We start from the raw sequence: 22,423 nt of genomic DNA, 5'->3' as shown, positions 1-22,423 counted from the left end.
AGAAGTAAATCTGAATATAATCGTTGAGCAATAAAACCTTTTGAAATAACTTTTATCTGAAACTGTCGTGCTCGAAGCATCTCGCATACATAAACGATCTTTTTTTTTTTCCTTACGACAGCGCGCTTTTTCATCAGAATCTGTCGATGCTGTTTCTTATTGGCTGGGAAGCAGAGTGGTCGCTGTTGATTGGCTGTTGGGTCGCCTGGAGTAATACTATATAATATGTGAACGTGCAGCTCAGGCTCATAGCGGAGGGGTGGAGTTAGCGAGGAAATAGCTGAATGAAGGACTAGCGTGGAGCAGCGACATGACAGACTGAGAAACTGACGCAACTAGAACCAAATTAAGAAGACTAAACGGTTCTGAAACCCAGCATTTAGGCCGCAGGGCGGAATCGGTAAGTAACAGCAATCTGTCCCCGGAGGGCTGACGCCGTGAGCGGCTACCCCGGCTGCTAAAACACAGGTCCTGGCGGCGTTTTACGCTGGATTATGGAGCTGCTGAGGGGGCAGCCGTTGTTAGGCTGGACTGTGGAGCTGAGCGGGTCCGCATGGAGCTAACACCGCCGTTACACGACCCACGCAGGGTACCGGCAGGCTGAGTGAGTGGGTGTGTGTCGGTGGGAGGGTGCTCCACACTTAAGGTTACATATCTAGTCATGCTGCTGGACCACTGCCAGGGTCTTAAACTCTATGAAATATAGCTCATTCAGGCATGGTCTTATAGATTTATTGTCATTTAATATTCTGCTGAATAGTTTTTGCTTTTAAATCGCCTGATAGGTTATACATTCTTCATTAAAAAGCTCAGATTCAAAGGGCTTTTTTGTATCAACTAAAACCTGCAAATATCCACAGTTTCGAGCTGAAGGACTAAATATAATATTGATATTTATAGAAAATAACACCTGTGGGGTTTATTCCTAATGTCTTCCTGTCTAAATAAGATTTTAGTGTGACTATGTGAGACTGAAGTCATCTGAAATCCACCAGCTTTATATTTTTTGCTTCTCTGATAACCAGCTGATTTTCATACTCCAGCCACCTTGCATGTTTGCAGAGCCAAATATATAATACAACAGAAGTGACATTGTGTCTCTATCTGAATTTTGAAGCTGTTGTCTCCGTCTGTCCTTGTTGTCACAGTTTGAGGCCAAACTAGGAACACTGTGTGCAGGATGGTGTAACTTTCCACGCGTTTTCATCCTTGGATTTAAAGAACTCAGATTTCCATAAATATAGCAAGACTTTCCCGTATTTGTTTTCTTTTCTGGAGGAGTTTCGCAATGACAGCGAAGAAGCTGGACTCGGGTCAAAGATCACAGGTTGAAAATCCTGCAAAGATAATCAATTTGTGTTTCTAAACATTGTCTTGATTTCTGCAACAATTTGATAACTTTAACTGTGAATTTAGGACACTTAATGTATGATATTTGACTGAAATATGTAAATTAAATAGAGATAAACCATGCGGCCCTAATATTACGTCTCAGGAATGGTAATATATGGTTAGGATCTATAGTCTGAATAGAAACAAACCGGTTAACAAGGAGCGACTCTTGCTTTCCAGCAGGCCTATAGCCGCTTGTTGGGTCTTCATAAATAAAATCTAATTAGTCGTCTGGTTGGAGCAGATGGACCAGACAGCCACAGGTTATATTAGGTCTGCGCCTGGAAGACTTTCAGGGGATGCATGCATGCAAGATCATGCATCCAGGGAGGGGGTTGCTTGAAAAGATAGAGAAGTATGGGAAAGAAAAGGATTGTGCTGCATTTCATGCATTCTGCAGGAACCTGCTATGCTTCACGTGACTCATACCTCGTGCACATCTTGGCAACTACTTTTGCCTGAAGGTGTTCGTTATAAAATGTTTGTTTTTTTTAGCCTTTATTTTCCTCATTTTTTCCACACTAAGCTGACAGGAAAGGGGTGAAAGATATGCAGCAAAGGTCACCGGGGCCCGGAGTTAAACCCGGAAGGTCATTTGTTTTACCCCTGCGCCTTCGCTACGCCCTTATTGTAAATTTTAAATTAGAAGATATGATAAAACAATCCTTAGGTGCGCTAGAAGAACTGGTGGCTGCACGGTGGTGCAAGAAGGCTCTGGGTCCAAATCCTGGCCACGTGCATGTGTTGGTTTCCTCCCATAGGCTGGTTATTGGACCTAAAGGTGTGAGGGTGTGTAGATGCCTTTACATCTTTTTTTTTAAATTTTTTACTTTTAGCCTTCTTCTTGAAACGCTGCAAAAAAGAGGTGAGCTCAGCCTTTATTTTTTTTTAACTTTCCTGCTGTGAGGCGTCATTATTTATCTCAGGAGCAGAGACGACATCTCCACTGTTCATTTCGACTTCAGTTTCAGTTATCTGTGCGCTTTTTAATGTGATTCCACTGATTGTATTTGTGTTGACGGAGGAAAGCTTATTCTCACTGTCTGAGAGAGCAGTCGCCGTAAAACATGTTTTTACTAATAATTCACATTTTAATCTGTCTTTAGCATCTTCTAATAGCATTGTAAGATGCTGCTATCATGGCTAAAACAGGAGCCTCCATGTGTCCTAACTCAGACATTTCCAGATCCAGCAGGACAGAGGATGAAAGCCCAAAAAGGACCAAACGGAGCTACTTTGCTGTAGTCTGTTCAACCTTCCTGTTATCTGCTGAAAGTCTTGCTCTCTCGTAGCCTGAATGAATTTAGTTAACTTTTAATAGAACAACAACAGACAACAGTAAGAAAAGTTGTTTAATTATCGCAGGACTTGTGATATAATTGAAACCCTGGTTTCAGATGCACGTTTCCCAAGCTAACTTTTTATTTAGCAAACTACATTCTGTTCAAGAAATAAAAGCACAATAAAAACACCACCTGTAGTCAAGGTGATGCGGACCTGGAAGAAGTGATCTTAAATGGTAAACTTGCACCACCGTAACTGGCTGTCACTGCACGCAAGTGTTTGATCATAATGATATGGGTTTACATAGCACCGTGGTGGCATTGTGTTATACTCACGCATTCCACGCCTACTTCCTGCATGAAGAGGTGTCGGGTTTCTGCCGAGGCGCCTGCAGGGGAATGACCTTCCACTTTAATAATTAAAGGCTTCATGTCGGGTCGGTTCAGATGTTAGCTGGTGTGTCTGTTGATGCTATCGGTTGTTTGAAGGGAGGGGTTGAGTTTGCATATTTGTTGCCATTCTCAGAAAAAAACTACCACTTGTCCCTGAATGCATCACGTAAAGTATTTTTTTTATTGCCAGTTGTATAAACTATAAGTTAAAATGTTCAGTCTGTGCTTCTTAAGCTTTTTAATGCTCTACTTTGCAATTTATTTCTCTATTCTTTTTTTTTTTCAATTCACTGCTGTTAGAATTTCACAAAAACTGAACTTTTTATTGCTTTTAAAGATTTTTTTATATATACTTCATATTTTGGAAGGGAGGCGGAGACGTTTGGACTAACGGAAAAACCTAAACTGATCTGAAGAGGTTGAAATCCATGAATATTTATGTATGGTGTCTGAAGATCATAACTGCATCCATTAACAGATTTGGAAAAAATATGATGGTTAATATTTTTATGGCAAGAGCATTTTTGACTCCAAGGTGACAGCTCCATGTGGACTGATGATTTCTACTAACTTTTATGTTGAATAAAAAGGCTGAAGAACATCAGTTCAGAAGCTAATGAGGAGAGGAGCTTCCAGTCTGGATGTCTGGAGTTCTTGTGTCGGCCATCATAGACCAAAACGGGGTGGATCTTCTCTCTCGTCACGTTCGTCTCATATGGTGACCAGCTTTGATCAGCTTGCCTTTTTTCTTTGCCAAAGCAAAGATTTATGACTCTTAAGGTTTTCTCATCGGATGACGAGACGGCTGATTTTGATCTCCTTGAAGCTGCAACCAATGATTCCTGTGCGAAAGGTAAACAAGCAGCACCTGAAGGAGCTTTCTACGAGTCCTGTTGCGACTGAGGTGGACTGTTTGGGATGCAGCAGGAAGTGGTTTCCTGCAGCCTGTAAATGTGGCGCTCACAGTTTTTAAGTCTCATTTTAAACTGAAACTAAATGGTTGAACTTGTCTTTGTTTGCAGCGTAAAAAGAGCTACGCTGTAACTCTGATCAGGGCTTTACTGTAAATACATCAGTGACTATTTCTGACTGGGCAGAAATTCAACATTTTGTTCTGGAGAATAAATAAACTAATCATCCCGGCAGCTCCACTAAGGGAAATGGGCCGGAGCTGCACGTAGTCCTGAGTGACTTTGGCTCTGAAACTTACTCATGTCTGGGCCCCATGCCAGCTTCTCAGCTGAACTTATATAACCCCTTTCTATCTCTCCCAGCCCATCTTTTCTCTCATTTTGGTTCTTTTCCTTTCTCCTTTTCTTCACTTTCTTCACTTCTCTTACGCTTTGCTGTTACTAAAATGTTGCTTCCTTCATTCTCTTCTTCTTTTGTGTCCTCTCCTCACGTGTCTGCGTTCGTCTATGTAAGCATGACTCTGCAGTTTATGAAGGGCGTGCCTGAATGAGATCACGGTTGACCTCATGGCTGTTGGCCTGCAAACCCTTCAGCCACCCAGAGGACTCGATATTAACAGGGATTTACTGTGCAGGATCCCAGATTGGAAAAGGGTTTGTCGTGAGCTTTAAGGGGAAACTGCTCACCCTTGTTCGAGGCCTTTTTCACCAAAAACTTTACAACAGCTCAGGAGAAACGTCAGCTTTCAATTTTCTTTTCTTACACGTTGAAACAAAAAACAAACGAGCTTCAGGTTGCTTGATAAGAGATGAATAAAAGGCTCAGGAAGAGAAGCAGCCTGGATGCCAGTGGGAACTCTGGAGGAGCTGTAGAGACACAGCTCCGGTGGGAGAATCTCTATATTTTATCAGTTTATTAACTTTCTATTTTATTCATTTATGTTTTGCATGCAGCAGTAGAGCCCTTTATTTTTGTTACTTTTTCACGTAGATTGACTGGGAGTGAGGTGGAGAGAGTCGAAGACATGCAACAACTTTCTCCGGGTCGAGAATCGAAGCCGCAACGGCTGCATCCAGGACCGAGGCTTCCGGGCCTATGTGGGTCACGTGTTCTACCGCTGTGCCATGCAACTCGCCGTGGCCCAAACTGACAACTTTGAGTTACAATCTGGCTTTTATTGAAAAGGAAGCCATGGTTGAAAGATATCCATTTGCAGTCCTGTTTGCAGTTTGCCTCTAACCCTGTAGAGGAAATCAGCAAATCCTGTGGTAGAAAGTGTTCTGGTCAGACGAGAGCGCCATGAAACTAAATGCTGAATATGGTGAGGAGGTAAATGATGCTGCACTTCACCCTAAACACACTGAACCATGGTAGTGGCAGCATCATGCTGTGGGGATGTCTTCTTCCAGCTTTTTAAAGTCAAGGCTTAATCTGTTTAAGAATTGGTAGAAATGTTTTAAATGATTGTTCACAGGAGCTCTCCATACACTCAGAGAGCCTAAACTAGCAAACAAGAAACAACAGAAAGTTGAGTCTCTGGATGTGCAAAGCTGTTAAAAATATACCCTAAAACACCCGCAGCACAAACGTTCCTTTTTCTTTTCACTTCAAAATAACGCGGGACTTCGCTTTGCTCTATCACATAAAATCCCTGAAAATTCATCGAAGTTTGTTGTGAAGCGACAAATGTGACAAGGTTCAGGGGGAGTGAATACTAATGCACAGCATTGATTTTCTGTTGTCCTGTTCATTTGGCCCTGACTTAGTTGAGCAGATTCTGAAGTTTTCTGCTGGCCTTCTGAAACAATCATCTTTGTGCTTTGTAACATTTTTTTTTGGGCCATGTTTTAGTGGAAAATATAAAAACCTTTTTGTGATACGTTATGGAGGATAAAATCCAAGACTAAACGGGACGTTTTTCTCCTTTTTAATTGAAATCAAGGATTGGTTGGGTCTCTGCGGACTGTTAGAAAATACCGGACCGCTCTACGAGCCGCCATCGTCATGCCATGTATGCACACGCCTGAAATCTATGAATCGGATTCACAACGAAGTGTTAAGTGTTGACAGATCATCTCGCGCTCATTTCCTTCCTGCTGAGCTGTCGTCTCTGAACATCTTTGTTCACTCCGGGTCGTAGCTTTGTGTCAGACCTCGAGGTCAAACTGAGGAAGCAGAAGCAGAGCGGTGACGAAAAAAGATCTCACCACTGAGAATAGCAACGATAAAGAGAGAAAACAGATTTGTGACTGTACCTTGTTTTTCTGTCTTGCAGAAGAAATGGATCTACAGGATAAAGAAACTACGTGTGGAGAGATTTTGCCTGTTGTGATCATCGGTAAGGACCTGACCTCTGGCAGCATGTTCTATGCAGGCTCTGGAAACACCTCAGAGGTGAACAGGAGGCTATTGGTCGCTCCACCCAGCAGTTCATGGAGTCTAACCTCAAACCAGGAAGTAATCTTGGTTAGAGTCGAAGCAGACTTGCAGTTTTGTCTTTTTATGATTGCTCAAGATTAATAACTAAACACTATTTATCACAGGGTTAGGTTTAAACATTAGATTGTAATGCAACAGGCCTTCTGGAGAAAGTAGCTCAGTAGCTTCAGAATGGGTGGAAATAAATTACTGCACAGTGGCGCAGTTGGTAGCACTGTTGCCTTGCAGCAAGAAGGTCCTGGGTTCGATTCCCAGCCAGGGGTCTTTCTGCATGGAGTTTGCATGTTCTCCCCGTGCATGTGTGGGTTCTCACCGGGTACTCCGGCTTCCTCCCACCTAAGGGCAACTCTAAATTGCCCTTAGGTGTATGAATGAGTGTGTGCATGGTTGTTTGTGTGTTGCCCTGTGATGGACTGGCGACCTGTCCAGGGTGTACCCCGCCTCTCGTCCGTAGACTGCTGGAGATAGGCACCAGCTCCCCCGCGACCCACTATGGAATAAGTGGTAGAAAATGACTGACTGGAAATAAATTAGTTTATTTGCACAATTTAAATATCTGTAATTTCAAAAGAATGTAACGGATGCATTGGTAGGTAGGCATTACATTATTAAAATAATCCAGACTATAAAATCCTACAACGATCTCTGTTCAGTTGATCATAAATTTGTTGAATATGGAGAAAAAAAAAATCAAAACTGAATCAGAATAAAATTCATTAAAAATGACAAAAATTAGTTCAGTTAAACAATTTTAGATTACTTTTACACAACGATGGCCATTTACTAAGTGGGGAAAGTACCTTCAGACTCTAGTTCTCTAGGATCGGTCTGAGACCGGACCTCTGCCTGACCTCTGCTGTACTTATATTCAGGAAGATGACTTATAAAAAGGACTGAAATGCATTACTATATTCCTTTCACTTTCCGTGGACACGATTCTTGTAAACAAAACTATAAAATATAAAACTATTAATATCATAGATGGTAAGAAGAAGCTGTAGCTCCTGAAATGGAGGAGCAGAAGAACAAGGATCATCTCATGGAGTTGCAGCTCTAACAAAGCATTGTGGGAAAGGTCCTTCCCCAAAATATATTACAAATAATTAATCTGGGTCGAACTATAGTTAAGTGTAAGCAGACAGTCTGCAGTGACGTAATGAATAAACCTCTTTATTATGCGACAGATTTCTGGATTTTCCTACAAACCCGATCAGATCTTCCCAGCCTAAGCTCTCAACTATAACTTCAGGGAATGTTGTGAATACTTGAACATTTCCCAAAATAAAACTTTCTACCACTGAAATCTTTTTTTATAGACTTAGAGATGATTTATTTGATCTGACCCATGAAGCAGAGGCACATATTTACCAGTAAATAAGACGAACCAGTTACTGGCTGTTCTAAGATGCTCCTGCTGGCTACTGCTCCTTCCCATCCTCTGTCCACCTGCTACATGACTGGGGAGAAAATATTGCAGATGTTCCACTTCCACAGTGGAAGTGGAGGGATCGCTGAATATTTCATGCAAAAATGAGGAAGTAAAAGTGCAGAATTCATAATTGATGTTCTTCCTATTTCACCTTTGGGTTTAGTATGGAAACCCCTCAGACCTGCTGAGTCATGCTCATGGTTTGGATCATGATGGCCGATCCTGTTTCCCACTGCAATCTGTTCATAGCTTTGAATTTTTCTGAATATGAAAGAAATCCTTGTGCATGTGCAGAAACCAGATATGCAGATGTTACCAAGAGTCACCAGAACTTCCTGTTTACTGTCGGTGAAATTAGAAACCATTCAGTCCAGCAGATCTTCCTTCATCCATGTCCTTCTGTTCCTCAGGTAATGGCCCCTCAGGCATTTGCCTGTCCTACCTGCTGTCAGGTTACACCCCCTACCTGTCACCTGAGGGATGGCACCCAAACCCACTGCTGCACAGTAAGCTGGCAGAGCAGCCTCACCTGTCACTACTGGAGCAGGTAGCCCAGATAGCTTCGGTGTAAAACAAACGTTTGTTTGGTGTAAATCTAAACTGAGCCTCTCGGCAGGATTTGGAGTATCTCTGCGAAGGACTGGAAGGGCGATCGTCCAATCCCGTGGCAGTGCTCTTTGATTCGCTGCTGCTGCCAGACAGTGACTTCGGTCTGGACCACACTTCCCCCTTGGAATGGCGATACGAGCCAGAGCGTGCTATTCCTCATCTGGTCCTGGGAAAGGGCCCACCTGGAGGAGCGTGGCATGTATGACCCAGAATAATTGTTCTGAGATCTATGAAAACATTTCTTCTGGCTTACTTACAATAAAGTTTACCACATCAACCCCCACATGCTTCAGTCTCTGATGGTGTTTCCTGTGTGCTCCTTGCAGGCCATGGAGGGCTCCATGCTGACTCTCAGTTTGGCCAACTGGATGGAGCTTCCTGGGCTCAAACTGAAGGACTGGATGAGAGACAAACGCAGGTCTGATGCTGCTGAGAAAATAATCATGTTTTGTTGACAACAAACAGTTTCCTCCTTGGAGAGTCCACTAAACAAACATCAGGGCACATAAGGAACCAAACGTCTCATTTTTGTTACTATAAATGTTTAAATACCATGTTGGGAAAGTATTTAAAGGTATTTATTTTTGCCTGTTGTGGTTTTAGTTTTATTATGTGAGTGTAATTCAACATAAAATGTATATATTGTTTCTCTAAAAAAACGATGATGTAGTAAGTAGTATAAATACAGATTTGTTATCCTTTAAACAGGTAAATACTATCAGAGGTAAAGTTACAACACAAGAACCAGGATGTTGTAGTTTCTCGGTTTCCAGTCCATACCAACACCTACTGATGATGTGTCATAAATTATCTGAAATTCTTTTATTTATCATATTTAAATCTGGGATGATGAACTAGATACCCACTGTATTATCCAATTCTTCACAGACATCCATAAAGATCTTGATCTCTCCTGAATATTTCCACTCTATAGTCGCAGCTGTTGGACAGAAACCTTGTATCTCTAGAAAAGGAGGAATTGTCAGGAAATGATAAAAAAAATATCTGGCTCCTAAACGCGAGTTTGGTCAAACTAACTAACTCTTTCACCCTTTTCACTGGAAACATGTTTCTGAAACCTCAGACAGATCTGAAGGGTGACCAGTACAGTTGTTTTTCACCAGAAATTCGGAGAAATGACTATAACTGGAGATGCAAGGTTTTTTCTATGCCTGACAGCGACGGAATGTAAGTCGGTAACAGTGAGACTAATCGTGTGTCTCTTATTTTTCTTTCATTTGACTTTATTCTGAATTATTAAACCAAAATAAATTAGCTGCTTCCTTAGTTTTTCTTGACAGGGTTGGGGAACGACCCGTGCAAAATTTTGCAAGGAACCGCCTTCATTGACATGCAAGGAAAATGTTTAATTTGAAGATGGTCCTGTGTTCCATTAAAATCTATTTACGTGTTTTTTGTTGCAGAAATGTGAGAAATGACCGTGCCACACCTGCAGAAATAGCCTCCTACTACCAGCACTACGTATCCCAGATGTCCCTGGAGCAGAACTTTGCTTGTTCGACAACCGTTACCTCGGTAACCAGGGAGCCTGGTGAGCAGGATGGGTCACCCTCCTGCTGGAGAGTGTCGGGACTGCAGCGGAGAGAGGGTGAAATTCTAGGAGGTACAGTTAAAAAAACAAAAATAAAAAAACATCTTAACTATTGTAGGTTCTAGTGGATGTTATTAATACACTTTCTGCTTATGGATGGTTGCTTAGTTACAGAGGAGGTGCCTTTCTCCCTGTTGGCCCACAACGTGGTGCTGGCGACAGGAACGCACGACGTCCCGGCCCGGCTTGGCGTGGAGGGAGAGTCGCTGCCCTTTGTCAGCCACTCCTTCTGGGAGCTGGAGATGGCCATCTCTCGGGGCGAGCTGGACCAGTCCTCAGACCCGGTGTTGGTGGTGGGGGCTGGGCTTACGGCGGCCGATGCGGTGCTTGCCGCTCATCATCTCAATACGTCGGTGTACCATGCTTTCAGGCGCTCGGTCGTCGACCCCGGGCTCATCTTCAACCAGCTGCCCAAACTGCTCTACCCAGAGTACCACAAGGTGAGCAGGTGGTTCCGGAGGCTCATGTGGGGCTGCGTGGATCTGATGGTACAGTGTTGTTTGCAGGTTTGTGCTGCAGATACCTTCACAAAGATCTAAACTCTGCTTTTTCTTTACCCCTCAGGTCCATCAGATGATGACACAGCAGCCGCATCAATCCACCCCTTCACTTGAACCGGCCCAGAACCTTCACTCCCGGCCTTCCTCCTCTTCATACACCCCTCTCTCCTCCTCCAGCACCCCTTCATCCTCCTCTTCCTCCTACCCCGGCTACCTGAGCTTTCCATGCCACCGGGTCGCGGCCTTCCGGCCTGACCGGAAGTGCATCCTTGAGTCAGACTCTGGCGAGCAGACCGTGGTCCAGGTCTCCAAGGCGCTGGTTCTGATTGGCGCCCACCCCAACCTTTCCTTCCTTCGTGATAAAGGCCGATCGTTAGGCATCAACCCAGATGAAGCGATATCCTGCCGGAGAAACCCGATAGACGTGGACCCCTTCACCAACAAGGTGCTTGCTGCGGACGGGCCGGGAATGTACGCCATGGGCCCTTTGGTGGGCGAGAACTTTGTCAGGTTCCTCAAAGGAGGAGCGCTGGCCATCGTTGGTGATCTCTCAAAGCAATGGAGCTGGAGGAGGGGAGAGAAAGCCGTTACTGCAGACAGACGGGTGAGCTGTCGAATAGATGCAGAGGTTCTGGACTCGTAGCTAGAACCCTGGAGGGTTACGGAACTGAAGCAAACAGACCTACTCTGATCGCATCAAGATTGGACAGGAAATTCAGGGCGTTAAAGCAGCAACAGAACTTTTAAAGTGGATCTTCCTGTTCTGCATTTTATGCATGTTAAACGGATCTTGAGCTTTTATGTAATAATCATGACAGTTTTCATCCGATTTAAATGTATCGGTTCTGTTGCTGAAATCCAGTTTAATATTTAAACGGTCCAAAAGCCAAGTTTAGTGCCGACTGTACTTACATCAACGTTGCACTGGAGCGACAAGCCGACCCAACTGGACCGGGGTGTCCAGGTTGTTCTGTGAGGAAATGTGTTTAAACCACTAATCTGTCATATAGTTTCTGTTTTTTATATCCTTTTTATTGAGTTTGTATTTTACCGTTTTTTGCTGCTTTTATTTTACGTCTTAATGAAGCTGGTTTCTATTTATTGGTTTAGTAAAGAAAAATGAGTAAAAAATAAATTATTCTTTTCTAATTTCTCCCAGAGTCTTGGTCGCTTCAAGGTTTTATTGCATTATCTTGTCCAACTTTGTGAAATTAAACCACAAGAAGAATTTCTTTTAAAATATATTTTCATATAAACATTAAGTTCTTGACAGTAAATATGTTTAGACTGTATCTTTTTTTTTCAGAAAGTTTCTTCAGATTATTTAAACATGTTTAAGCAGTAAGCCATATAAAGGTCCATCTGCACATATATTTATATCCAAAACAAGATGTTTTCCTGATGATCAAATGCTTATTGTAATTAATCATTAAATGTATTAATCAGTTTCCATTTGGGATCTATATTCTGGTTTCTGTTATCATGTGACATAATGTATAAGCTTTTAAAAACCACCATTTCAACATTAAACACTCAGTTTTATGCAGAGTTCTGCAGAAAGTAAAACTGGTTTTATAATCACTAAACACAAGGAGAATTTCCCATATTTAATTTTTCAGTATAAAAGATCTTTGTAGATTTGGGGGATGCTGCAGTGGGTTCTGGGTGTAAAAGCTGACATTAAAACGTGTTGACTGGATTCAGTTTCAGAACCGTATAACTTCTGCCTCACATGATCACAGAACCGGTGCAGATAAAGCCGAGCCTCGTCTGTCTGATGCAGCTTTTATTCATCAACAGGAAGGTTTGTTCCTGAAAGTATTTCTCATCTCTGTTCATTTCTACATGTTTCTATTAAAGCTGAAATTTAGCAGCAAACTTATCTGGTTGTCTTTCAGTTGATTTAATTTTTTTCCACATTCATTTTTTTTCTTAAAATGTAAATAGATTTATTTTCCAAAACGGATACTCCTTTATATTCTATGTTTTGAGAGAATTCTTCTATTTTCCAATCAGAACTTTTGTTGAATAAAAGTAATTTTTAATCTAAACTTGCCAGGAGAAATAATTTGCTATATTTCATTTCTATTGGCTGCCAGAGTCCTGCCCAACACCAGAAAAATGGATCATATTAGAGGAGCCCTTAAATCACAGCAGATGATTTTAAAATCCCGTTGATGGACGTGCTGAATGGTCTGCTGCTCAGACATGAACCTTGTAGACCCCTCAGGCTCTCAGAAAGGCAGCACTTATCTTCTACGTTCCACAGCTCTGAAACCAACTGTCTGAAAACCTCTGATGTGCAGAAACTGTTGACTGAAAACATGTTTGTTCACTGCAGCTGACCCATAAAGACCAAAGAACACCATCATTTCCACATTGCCTGTCTTTTTATTAATTGATGGATCAGACACAGAACCAGCAGCACACATGTAATGGTTGTTGGTTCTGTTGGGTCTGTCTCACTCTACTACGCCTATAAGTACAGTATTTGCCAGGTAGAAACATGATGACGCCATGATTAGTGATTTTGGATCACAGTGATGTTTCTGAAGGTGTTGGATAGAGGGCAGGAGGTTCTGCTGCTGGAGGTCTTCATCACCTGGAGAGAGAAACCCTGAAGGCATCAAGTCCAGTTAGGAATTACGACACAAGGCGAAAGCTTCTGGAAAGATTTAATCTCACGTACTTTCACTGTTCTAACAAACAGGATGATGCCAGATGCAAAAAATAAGTGCCATCAGTCTCTGAAGCTAATAACCATGAAACGCTGAGAGGTAAAAGCGGGCTGTCAGTAAGGAGGATGTTTGATATGACGAGGAAAACGGTCTAAACAGGAGGACGTGGATGAGCATGCAGGTTTTTACCAGCTCTGTCGATGTAGAGTGAAACAAACCAACAATCAAAGATGGCATCTTTTCTAACACACACACAGACACGTTGAACAGTTTTCCCACCAGAACCACAGCTCCAAGGAAGGCGGAAGTGCTTAACGAGCTGACTGACGTCTGAATCTGGAGCTGAGGCAGCAGACAGTGCAGACCTAAGTTAGCTCCAATAATACTGCTTCTCTGCTCCTAATAACAGCTTTACATTTTTACACTTTTATGAGGGGTTAATGATAAAACATTTACCCGTATCTGTGGATAAAGGTACGATAAAAAAATAAATTATTACTTTAATAAACCACAATAAAATATTTGTTCTATTTCGTTCCTGTTGCTGTCCAGCAGGGGGCGGTGCTGCATTTAGACCAGCCTCAGCCTCAAGTGGAGGAAGCTTAGATGAACAAATGTGATTGGCTAACAATGTCAAATCCAAACCAATCAGAGGAGACACAGACACGTTATTGCCACTACTGCTAACGCGTACAGGAGGACGTACACTCACAGGCCACTTTATTAGGTCCACCTTGCTAGTACCGGGTTGGACCCCCTTTTGCCTTCAGAACTGCCTTAATTCTTCGTGGCATAGATTCAACAAAGTACTGGAAACATTCCTCAGAGAGTTTGGTCCATATTGACATGATAGCATCACACAGATGCTGCAGATTTGTCAGATGCATCCATGATGTGAATCTCCTGTTCCACCACATCCTAAAGTTGCTCTATTAGATTGAGATCTGGTGACTGGAGGCCATTTGAGTCCAGTGAAGTCATTGTCATGTTCAAGAAACCATATGAGATGATTCGTGCTTTATGACATGGCGCGTTATCCTGCTGGAAGCAACCATCAGAAGATGGGTACACTGTGGTCATAAAGGGATGGACATGGTCAGCAACAATACTCAGGTAGACTGTGGCGTTGACACGATGGTCATTTGGTACTAAGGGGCCCAAAGTGTGCCAAGAAAATATCCCCCACACCATTACACCACCACCACCAGCCTGAACCGTTGATACAAGGCAGGATGAATCCATGCTTTCATGCTGTTGACGTCAAATTCCGACTCTACCGTCCGAATGTTGCAGCAGAAATCGAGACTCATCAGACCAGGCAACATTTTTCCAGTCCTCTATTGTCCAATTTTGGTGATCCTGTGCAAATTGTAGCCTCAGTTTCCTGTTCTTAGCTGACAGGAGTGGCACCTAGTGTGGTCTTCTGCTGCTGTAGCCCATCCGCCTCAAGGTTCAACATGTTGTGGGTTCAGAGATGCTCTTCTGCATACCTTGGTTTTAACGAGTGGTTATTTGAGTTACTGTTGCCTTTCTATCAGCTGGAACCAGTCTGGCCATTCTCCTCTGACCTCTGAAATCAACAAGACAAGACAGAACTGCCGCTCACTGGATATTTTCTCTTTTTCAGACCATTCTCGGTAAACCCTAGAGATGGTAGTGCGTGAAAATCCCAGTAGATCAGCAGTTTCTGAAATACTCAGACCAGCTCGTCTGGCACCAACAACCATGCCATGTTCAAAGTCACTTAAATCACCTTTCTTCTCCATTCTGATGCTCGGTTTGACCTGCAGCAGATCGTCTTCACCATGTCTACATGCCTAAATGCATTGAGTTGCTGCCATGTGATTGGTTGATTAGAAATTTGCGTTAACAAGCAGTTGGACAGTTGTACCTAATAAAGTGGCCGGTGAGTGTAGATTTCTATATAAATATATATACTTTTCCTGCATGTTGAGGCAGGGCTGGGTGATAATTCAATGCCAGCAAAACGTTTTAAATTTGATCTTTTTTTTGGTCTCATTTCCCATTATCACATATGTGTATAATATCTATCAGAAAAATATTACTCTAATATTATTCTGTCATATAATCGAGCCCTGACAGTTGAGGGTGGTGTTACTCTTCTTTTTATTCAGTACTGCAAACAAATTCCATGAAAAGGCAGCATGTGAGCCAATAACAACCACAGTTTCCCTTAAGTTCCTGGTTCTGGTGCTTTTGATCGATCCTCAGCTCAGACAGCAGAAATGGACCTGATTTTAAAAAAAAATTACTAAAGTACTGGGAATAGGTGAGGAGCTTCATTTGGTAAAGAAGCCCCAGAAGGCTGAAACCACTGAGCTGCATTAGTGCATTTAGGGATAAAATGTGTCAGCCTCTTTTCATGAGATCTGCTAACAACACTAAAATAACCATCTGGACACCACTGAACCAGATCGTAAAGTGACATTTATGTTTCTAATGTTACAGGACACAGGCCATGTATGTTTTTCTGATTAACCCCTAAACTTTTAAAATAAGATGATCAAATGTCCTTCTACGGCACCTGTTTCTGCTGCGCTGCATTGCTGATTTCCTTGTAGGGGGCGCCGCTGTGCTCTGCACTCTAAAATACTGCATGTCTTTCTGAACCACCTGTTGCTTCGCCTCTTAGTGCTTTTTTCGAGGTAAGCCTACAACAGTCTGTTCACCTGTCGGGGTTCGGTTTCTGAGGAAACAGGAGAGAGGAGGCGGTGAAGGAACTGGCCCGGGGAGGTGATCGCTGGGATTCAGCTGACTGGGAGGTTCAGAGAAGACATTTTGTCCCGCAGCTCCACCCATAACTGTTCCCAGGATCTGTGGTTGCGTCTGTCTGTCCGTGTCTGTCCATCTGTGTGAGGACCAAGGCCAACAGAACACGAACATCTTCTCAAGTTACTTTCCGTGCCACTTAAGCTTCACTGTGCAGAATGTGCAAGACAGATGTTTTATCTTGAGAAGCTGGAAAGGTTCTGTGATTAAAAATTTGCTTTAATCTAGAAAAATACTCTCCCTACTGGACACACCAGGTTCCCTTCTTCAGTGCAGCTGACAATGTAGCTGTGTCACCTGCATATTCATCACTCTGTACAGCGAACACAGCAAATAAAACCCCATCCAGACTGGATTCCTTTATAACCCAAGCTTCTAGTTTCAGTAATAATACAGCCGGTACTACTAACCCTTTTTAGCAGAACCTCCTGATCTTCCACTCTTTTAAATCTCTAAATGGAGGTCCTTGGATTTAAAAGCGCTTCACCTGAAAGCGGACCTTATAAGATAAATGCCTCATCTTCTTCTGATCTGACCAAAGGAAACTAACTAATATGAACTCACCTACTCAGCTATATGACAATGAGATCAAATTCCCACCTGAAACACCTGCTGTGATGTCACAGAGGGCAAACAGCCATCTAAAACGTGAAACGCTCTGTGGTTAGGCATTAATGTGTGATGGTCACGTTTAGGGAATGCATTATAACCACGAAGGTCCTCACAAGGGCAGAAATCCAAACTGTAGGTGTTATGCAGAGACATCATAGTTTCGTCTTGGCAGCTGTTTGGTCTCCTCTGTCCAGAAAAATGCCTACAGATGACGGGTCTGAGTTCTGGAGAACACGGCTGCATCAACAGGACCTGAATTGAGTCACAGTAAGAGGTGAATGTGTGTAAAGACCGGTCAGTTTTTCGAGTGGGGGGACGTTATAGCAGAACCGCCGGTTTGGGCTGACAGATGCTCACTGGACGCAGGTGTGTGAGTTCCTCAGCATCCGGAGCTATGACAGGTTTTCCTCTTGAAGACTCTCCAGAATCTGGATCAGGCTCTCCAGTCCAAACACGTACCCCTGGTCCGGGCCATCATGTACAGCTGTGTCGCCACGGAAACCCTTGAAGGTGGAGTGGGCGAAGTCAATCATGCGAACATCCACCAGAGGGGGCCGTTGTGGTGCTGAAGTGGGAGGAAGGGGATTCAAGCTGGGAGCCGGGGAGGGACATTCTGGACGCCCGCGAGGTGATGGAGGACGAGGGACGAAGCAGCGGCAGTCTGACTTGGTGGGCGGTGTCTGAGTGGGAGGGTAAGAAGAGGGGGAATCTGGGGCCATACGTCCAGGTCCCTGAGAAGACAGCGACCTCACAACCGGGTTCTGGCTTAAGTCCGTTTCACTGGAAGCATCGGAGGGAGGAGGAGATGTGTGGAGCGCTGCAGGGGCCCCGGATGTCTTCTGTGGCCTGGCTGCATTCTGCCCAGGGCCGGGGGTCAAAGGGCCCCCAGGTTCCTGTCCACAGGAATAACATGAAAATAACATAACATGAAACATAACATGAAAACAGCTTTAACAGTCATGATAAAATCATTATGTAAATAATATTAATGTGTGAATGTCTTTGGGAATGATGTTATTAAATCCATCTTTTTAAAAAGAACCTCAAGCTTCCAGGTTTCCTGTCAGAAATTCTATAAAAGTTGTTTCTTTGGTTTAGTTCTTTAAACTGATCCGTTAAAGAAAAATGGTTTTGATTGGTCAACAACATGAAGGGCATGCACCAAATTTTAGAAACAGAAAACATTTCCACTGGCTGTCAAATTCATTTTCAAAGAAACTTTTCTAAACCAACAAAACTCCTAACCCTTTAGGGCCACGTCTTGTCAATTAATGAAGTAATTAATTAATTAATCATTTATATTAGCGTGATTACTGATATCTTAATTATTGTTGCTAGATCAAATATTACCGTTCATTTTCCAAAAGCAGAGTTCATTTCTGCTTTCATGAGGTTTGTAATTTAGCCTCCTGGACAAAGACAAATTGACCTTTACCTACTTTAGTAGAATTGAGCAGAAGTTCTACTTTAAAATTCACCAATATGAATTTTAAAGAAGTGTTTTTTCCACATTTAACAAAAATAAATAAATAAAATCACACAGCTGGTATTTAATGCTTCAGCGAAACTCACCAAGGTGTGTTTGCTTTAGATTAATTCTCAGTGGAAATAGTCCAGAAATATTTTATTTTCTGTTTTATGTCAAATGAATTAATTTAATTGAAATCTCTCCGTCCTCTCTTAAACAATAAAGTTAAGAAGTTTTATGCTAAGGAAACATTTGATCTTTAACTGATGAGCACGTTACCAGAGAGCAGATCAGATGGTTAACGATCTTAGGCCCAGGCTCACCTTTCCCTCGTAGATGATGAGCAGGGAGGATGAGTAGAAACGGTAGGACGCCTGTCTCTCCAGCACCACCTTCAGGCTGCGAAGCTTATTCAGGATTGGCTCAAAGAGGTCCCGCCTCAGGCACTTTCCATTGTGCAGGTACTGGTAGAGGGCCTGGCGGAAGCCTTCGATCGACAGCCCACGTCCGTAGTACTTGTTCCTGCAGAGGTAGTGACCGGTGTTCAGCTGGTACACCTGCAGAAGGGAGGTGAGGGTAAATACCTGCGTGTGAAACCAAACTGCCACTGTTCAGAGTTCCAGTCTAAATAATGCATCAGCAAAAATATTTGCACCTGCATAAACTGAAGGGCTGAGAGCATCCTAAATGTTTGCATTTGCACCTTTTTCATATCCCTCTGTGTACTTTAAGAGTAGAGGAAATAAAGCTAAATGCAGCAGATGCATCTGATTCTGCAAAACAGAAGCTAAAAGATCTTCACAAACTGAATAAAGATTCAATGTAATGTTTAAAATGTGCAGGAGTCCTGCTTTTTCAGCTATTCTGCCCACGTTTTTGCAGCTGAGCGAAGCGTGACATTGAGTTTGATGAAAGACGGACTAATAGAAGAGTTTCTGCTCCTGCTTCCACATCCTGATGTGTTCAGGTGCAGCATGGAGCAGAGCTTTTCGTCATTCTACCTGCATGCCACACACTCTGACTCCCAGTGTCGCTGAAGTGCTCAGTTCACATTTCTTCATCTGCCGGGCCATCTTTTCCTCCGAGGCGTCGTCCCCGTGCTGCCTGGTGCCCATCTTCAGGTCCAGGATGCAGGGGTAGGAGAAGTGGTGAACAACGTTCTCCAACAACAGGAACTCTGGTTCAAATGCCGCAGTTAGGGATTAAACCGTTGATCAGATGTAAATCTACTGCTGTTACTTTGGAAAATATCACCTTAGCTTTTAGCGAAGAATCTCAGCAAGAAAAACATACAAAAATACATGTGCGTGTTAAAAACTGCAAGATCGTTTGATTTACCAGGAAATTAAAGGTTTCTGCTTATCCTTCACATTAAAAGTCCTGCTGTAATGAGGAGAGATTGTTTCTTATTAAAGCAAATCTAAATTGGCTGATTTAAAGTTTGTTTTTACCCTCAAACGATAAAACTAAGGATAACAGATTTTTGTGCTAAACTGGTAATTTAGCAGTGTTTTTGTTTTATAAATATGAGTAATATTTTTTGATCATTTTAAATTTTGCTTTTTATGCTCTTTTAATTGAGAAGATAAATATTATGAGCGAATACCTTAAAAAAGTTTAAATTCATCAAAGACAAAGAGAAACCTGGAGGCTCGCTATGTAAGGAGTGATAAAAAAGACGAAAAAGGTGTGGTCAGAAGAGGGCGTGACCTTTAGAGGGCGGGGCTCATTGTTTTGAATCTTCAGATCAAAACATAAACTTTGACCCAATCGCCTCCAACAGCACCAGGCTTCTTCATCACTAGTCTCACACACATTCAGAGACTTGTCTCTCATCAGTCATGACAACCAAGCTGACTGGTTCCCTGAAATCACAACAGGAACACTGACTGACAGCAGAGTTTTTAGAACTATGTTATATCGGCTAATCAGCTTCATTTCTAATTTCAAATGGACATTATATTATATGATAGTAAAATAATGCATATTACCGCTCACCAGCCACTTTAATCGGCACTCATTGCTTCTACCGGGTTGGACTCGGTGTTTATTCTTTTTGGAAGAAATTCAACAAAATGTCAGAAACATTCCTGAGGTTTTGGTTCATTATGACCTGATAACAATGACCCGAACTATTACAGTACCACCACCAGCCTGAACCATTGTTCTAAGGCAGGTTGGATCCATGCTTTCATGCCTGATTTCATTGTAAATTTTAAATGGACAGGATTCATAGAGAACTTTTCTAGTCAGAGCAGCCACTCAAACGCACACCTTCATGCATCGAAGCGCAGATCGGTAGACAACATGGGGTTGTAGCAGGAGGAAGCTGGAATCGAACCCACACCTTTTTAAATTGTAAGAAGACGACTCTACCCACGTAGTACCATACGATACTCTGCAAAGGTTTTCCAATTTGTTACTGACCAGCCTTGGCGAGCCCTGTGTGAACTGGAGCCACAGGTGGTCTTCTGCTGCTGTAGCCCGCCTACGTCACAGCTGCACGCTCAGACACGGTATTCTTGCGAGTAACAGGATATTTTCTCTATTTCAGATCATTCTCAGTAACCTGAGAGATGGTTGAGCAGGAAAAGCCCAGCAGATCAGCCGTTTCTGAAACACTCTGAAACGTTCAAAGTCACTTTTGTTCCTCATTCTGATGATTGTGTTGAACTCATCACCTCTACTTGCCCTATGCACGGAGTTGATGCTAGCTGAACAGGCATTTAAGCAGTTATACCTAATAAATTATCCAGTGAGTGTAAGGAGTGTAATATGTAGCTAATGCAGGTTGGAAAAGAAGTGAATCTGCAAACAGTCCTGTTTTGCTGGGTAAAGACAGAGGATACTGAAGGGCTTGCGGTCCTTGGATTCAGATCTCATGCGGCTGAGCTGCTGTTTGTGGCACACCAGGCTCCAGGGGTTGTAGCTGATCTTCTCCGAGGCCAGACCACTGTTCCAGTCCAGCATCTGGAAGGGAACGTCGGAGAGGATCTTCGGGTCGAGCCTGGGACTCTTCAGTTCTGTGAGACTACAGGAGAGCAGATTGTTAATGTAAATGTGGGAATGTTGCGCTTTTAAACATTCCTACTTCACTCCTGTCTGGTCTGTCTGCTGATTTTCCTGCTCTCTAGCTCTAACCCCAGGCTGTGACCGTCTCCCTGCACCTAATTACAAAAGGTTTGAAGAAAACATGATCCTGCAGCAGCAGAATAATCTTTAAAAAAAGATTTCTCATTTAAAGTTTTATACTAATTTATCAACTAGGTTTTATTCTAAACCAAACCTTTTCATAGACATGTTAATAGCAACAATCATTTCTGGATTGCTGGATCCCTCCGTAGGTTCTTACTTGTCAGAGGTGTCGGTCTCGTGCGCCTCCCTCCTGTCGACCCGCTCCTCCTTGTAATCGCTGGAGGAGGACGATCGATGCAGACTGCGGCGTGAGTGCTTCCTCCTCGGCTGCTCCTTCTCCTGGGGATCCCGCTCCTCGTGCTCCCCCGCCACTTCCTCCATGTTGTCCACATAGGGGTATGCCACCAGATTGATGTATCCGTCAGAGTCGCCTTCGAAGCACACCAGCACCACACCTGACGGACAGAACCAGACGGAGACGGAGGATCAGAAACACATTTTCAAATGCGGAAGAATCTCTGTGAGATTTTCAGTACAAGCAGAGTGTCAAATACAGCACAAAGTGATGCAACCCCGATGGGCCGATTGCGCCGCTTTAATATTACTACAGATCTTAAAACAGTAAAAACGCATTCAGAGAAATGGATGTTACTAAAGGAAGAACTGGGTCAGGTATGAACCTTGTAGACCCATCAGGTATTCAGAGACCTGCTGACCCTGAAGTAAACCAGGGAAGGCAGCATTTCGTTTCTTTGCTCCTCAGCTCTGGAACAGCTATTAAAACCTGAGAAATTCAGAAACTGGTGGTTCCTTTAAATCAGGACTGAAAACATTTTGGGTTACAACATTTTGATGAAAGAATCTGACTAATTAACTGTTTGAAACATTACTTTTTCTAGTGCCTTTTTTATCTACATTTTAACCTATTTTTCTTTTACTCAGTGCTTATTTGCTTTGTTATTTTCTGTCTATCATTCCTTAGAAGTCCCATAAAGCCGTGTGGATTGCTTTGTGTATGAAAGGTCCTATAGAAACGTGCCTTGTTCTTTATAAAGATCTTGCAGAGCTTCAGTGTGATGCAGGTTTGTGTAAATATGTCTGATAATACATTAGGGTAATGTGCAGCACCTTAGATTATGTGATGTATCTGCAAAAATGAGACATTTCTACA

General features: G+C 42.8%; 2 protein-coding genes across 9 annotated transcripts in view; one reads left to right on the top strand and one right to left on the bottom strand.

The window, feature by feature from the left end:
* Nucleotides 1-243: 243 nt before the first annotated feature.
* Nucleotides 244-12,451, top strand: osgn1 (oxidative stress induced growth inhibitor 1). The gene is made up of 8 exons (XM_047346824.1): nt 244-400; nt 6,256-6,318; nt 8,259-8,395; nt 8,465-8,656; nt 8,784-8,875; nt 9,882-10,081; nt 10,178-10,509; nt 10,634-12,451. The coding sequence occupies exons 2-8, from the start codon at nt 6,261-6,263 to the stop codon at nt 11,210-11,212; spliced, it is 1,590 nt and encodes a 529-aa protein (XP_047202780.1). The 5' UTR covers nt 244-400; nt 6,256-6,260; the 3' UTR covers nt 11,213-12,451.
* A 489-nt stretch (nt 12,452-12,940) lies between these two features.
* Nucleotides 12,941-22,423, bottom strand: part of ip6k1 (inositol hexakisphosphate kinase 1) — a 32,782-nt gene continuing 23,299 nt past the window's right edge. For 2 of the 8 annotated variants that reach the window (XM_047346827.1, XM_047346825.1), the window contains 6 exons: nt 21,470-21,707; nt 20,967-21,148; nt 19,119-19,300; nt 18,441-18,674; nt 15,793-17,542; nt 13,228-13,441 (listed from right to left, as the gene is read on the bottom strand). In XM_047346827.1, coding sequence (XP_047202783.1) covers nt 17,042-17,542; nt 18,441-18,674; nt 19,119-19,300; nt 20,967-21,148; nt 21,470-21,707 — 1,337 coding nt within the window. In that variant the 3' untranslated portion in view covers nt 13,228-13,441; nt 15,793-17,041. Of the gene's footprint in view, nt 13,172-13,227; nt 13,442-15,355; nt 17,543-18,440; nt 18,675-19,118; nt 19,301-20,966; nt 21,149-21,469; nt 21,708-22,423 lie in introns of those variants that run through there. The other 6 variants (XM_047346828.1, XM_047346831.1, XM_047346832.1 and 3 more) reach the window with 6 other exon arrangements.

Source organism: Girardinichthys multiradiatus, chromosome 20 (assembly GCF_021462225.1).
Source record: "Girardinichthys multiradiatus isolate DD_20200921_A chromosome 20, DD_fGirMul_XY1, whole genome shotgun sequence".
Taxonomy (NCBI): domain Eukaryota; kingdom Metazoa; phylum Chordata; class Actinopteri; order Cyprinodontiformes; family Goodeidae; genus Girardinichthys; species Girardinichthys multiradiatus.
Note: the sequence above shows the minus strand (reverse complement) of the source record. Positions and strands in the feature narration are given on the sequence as shown.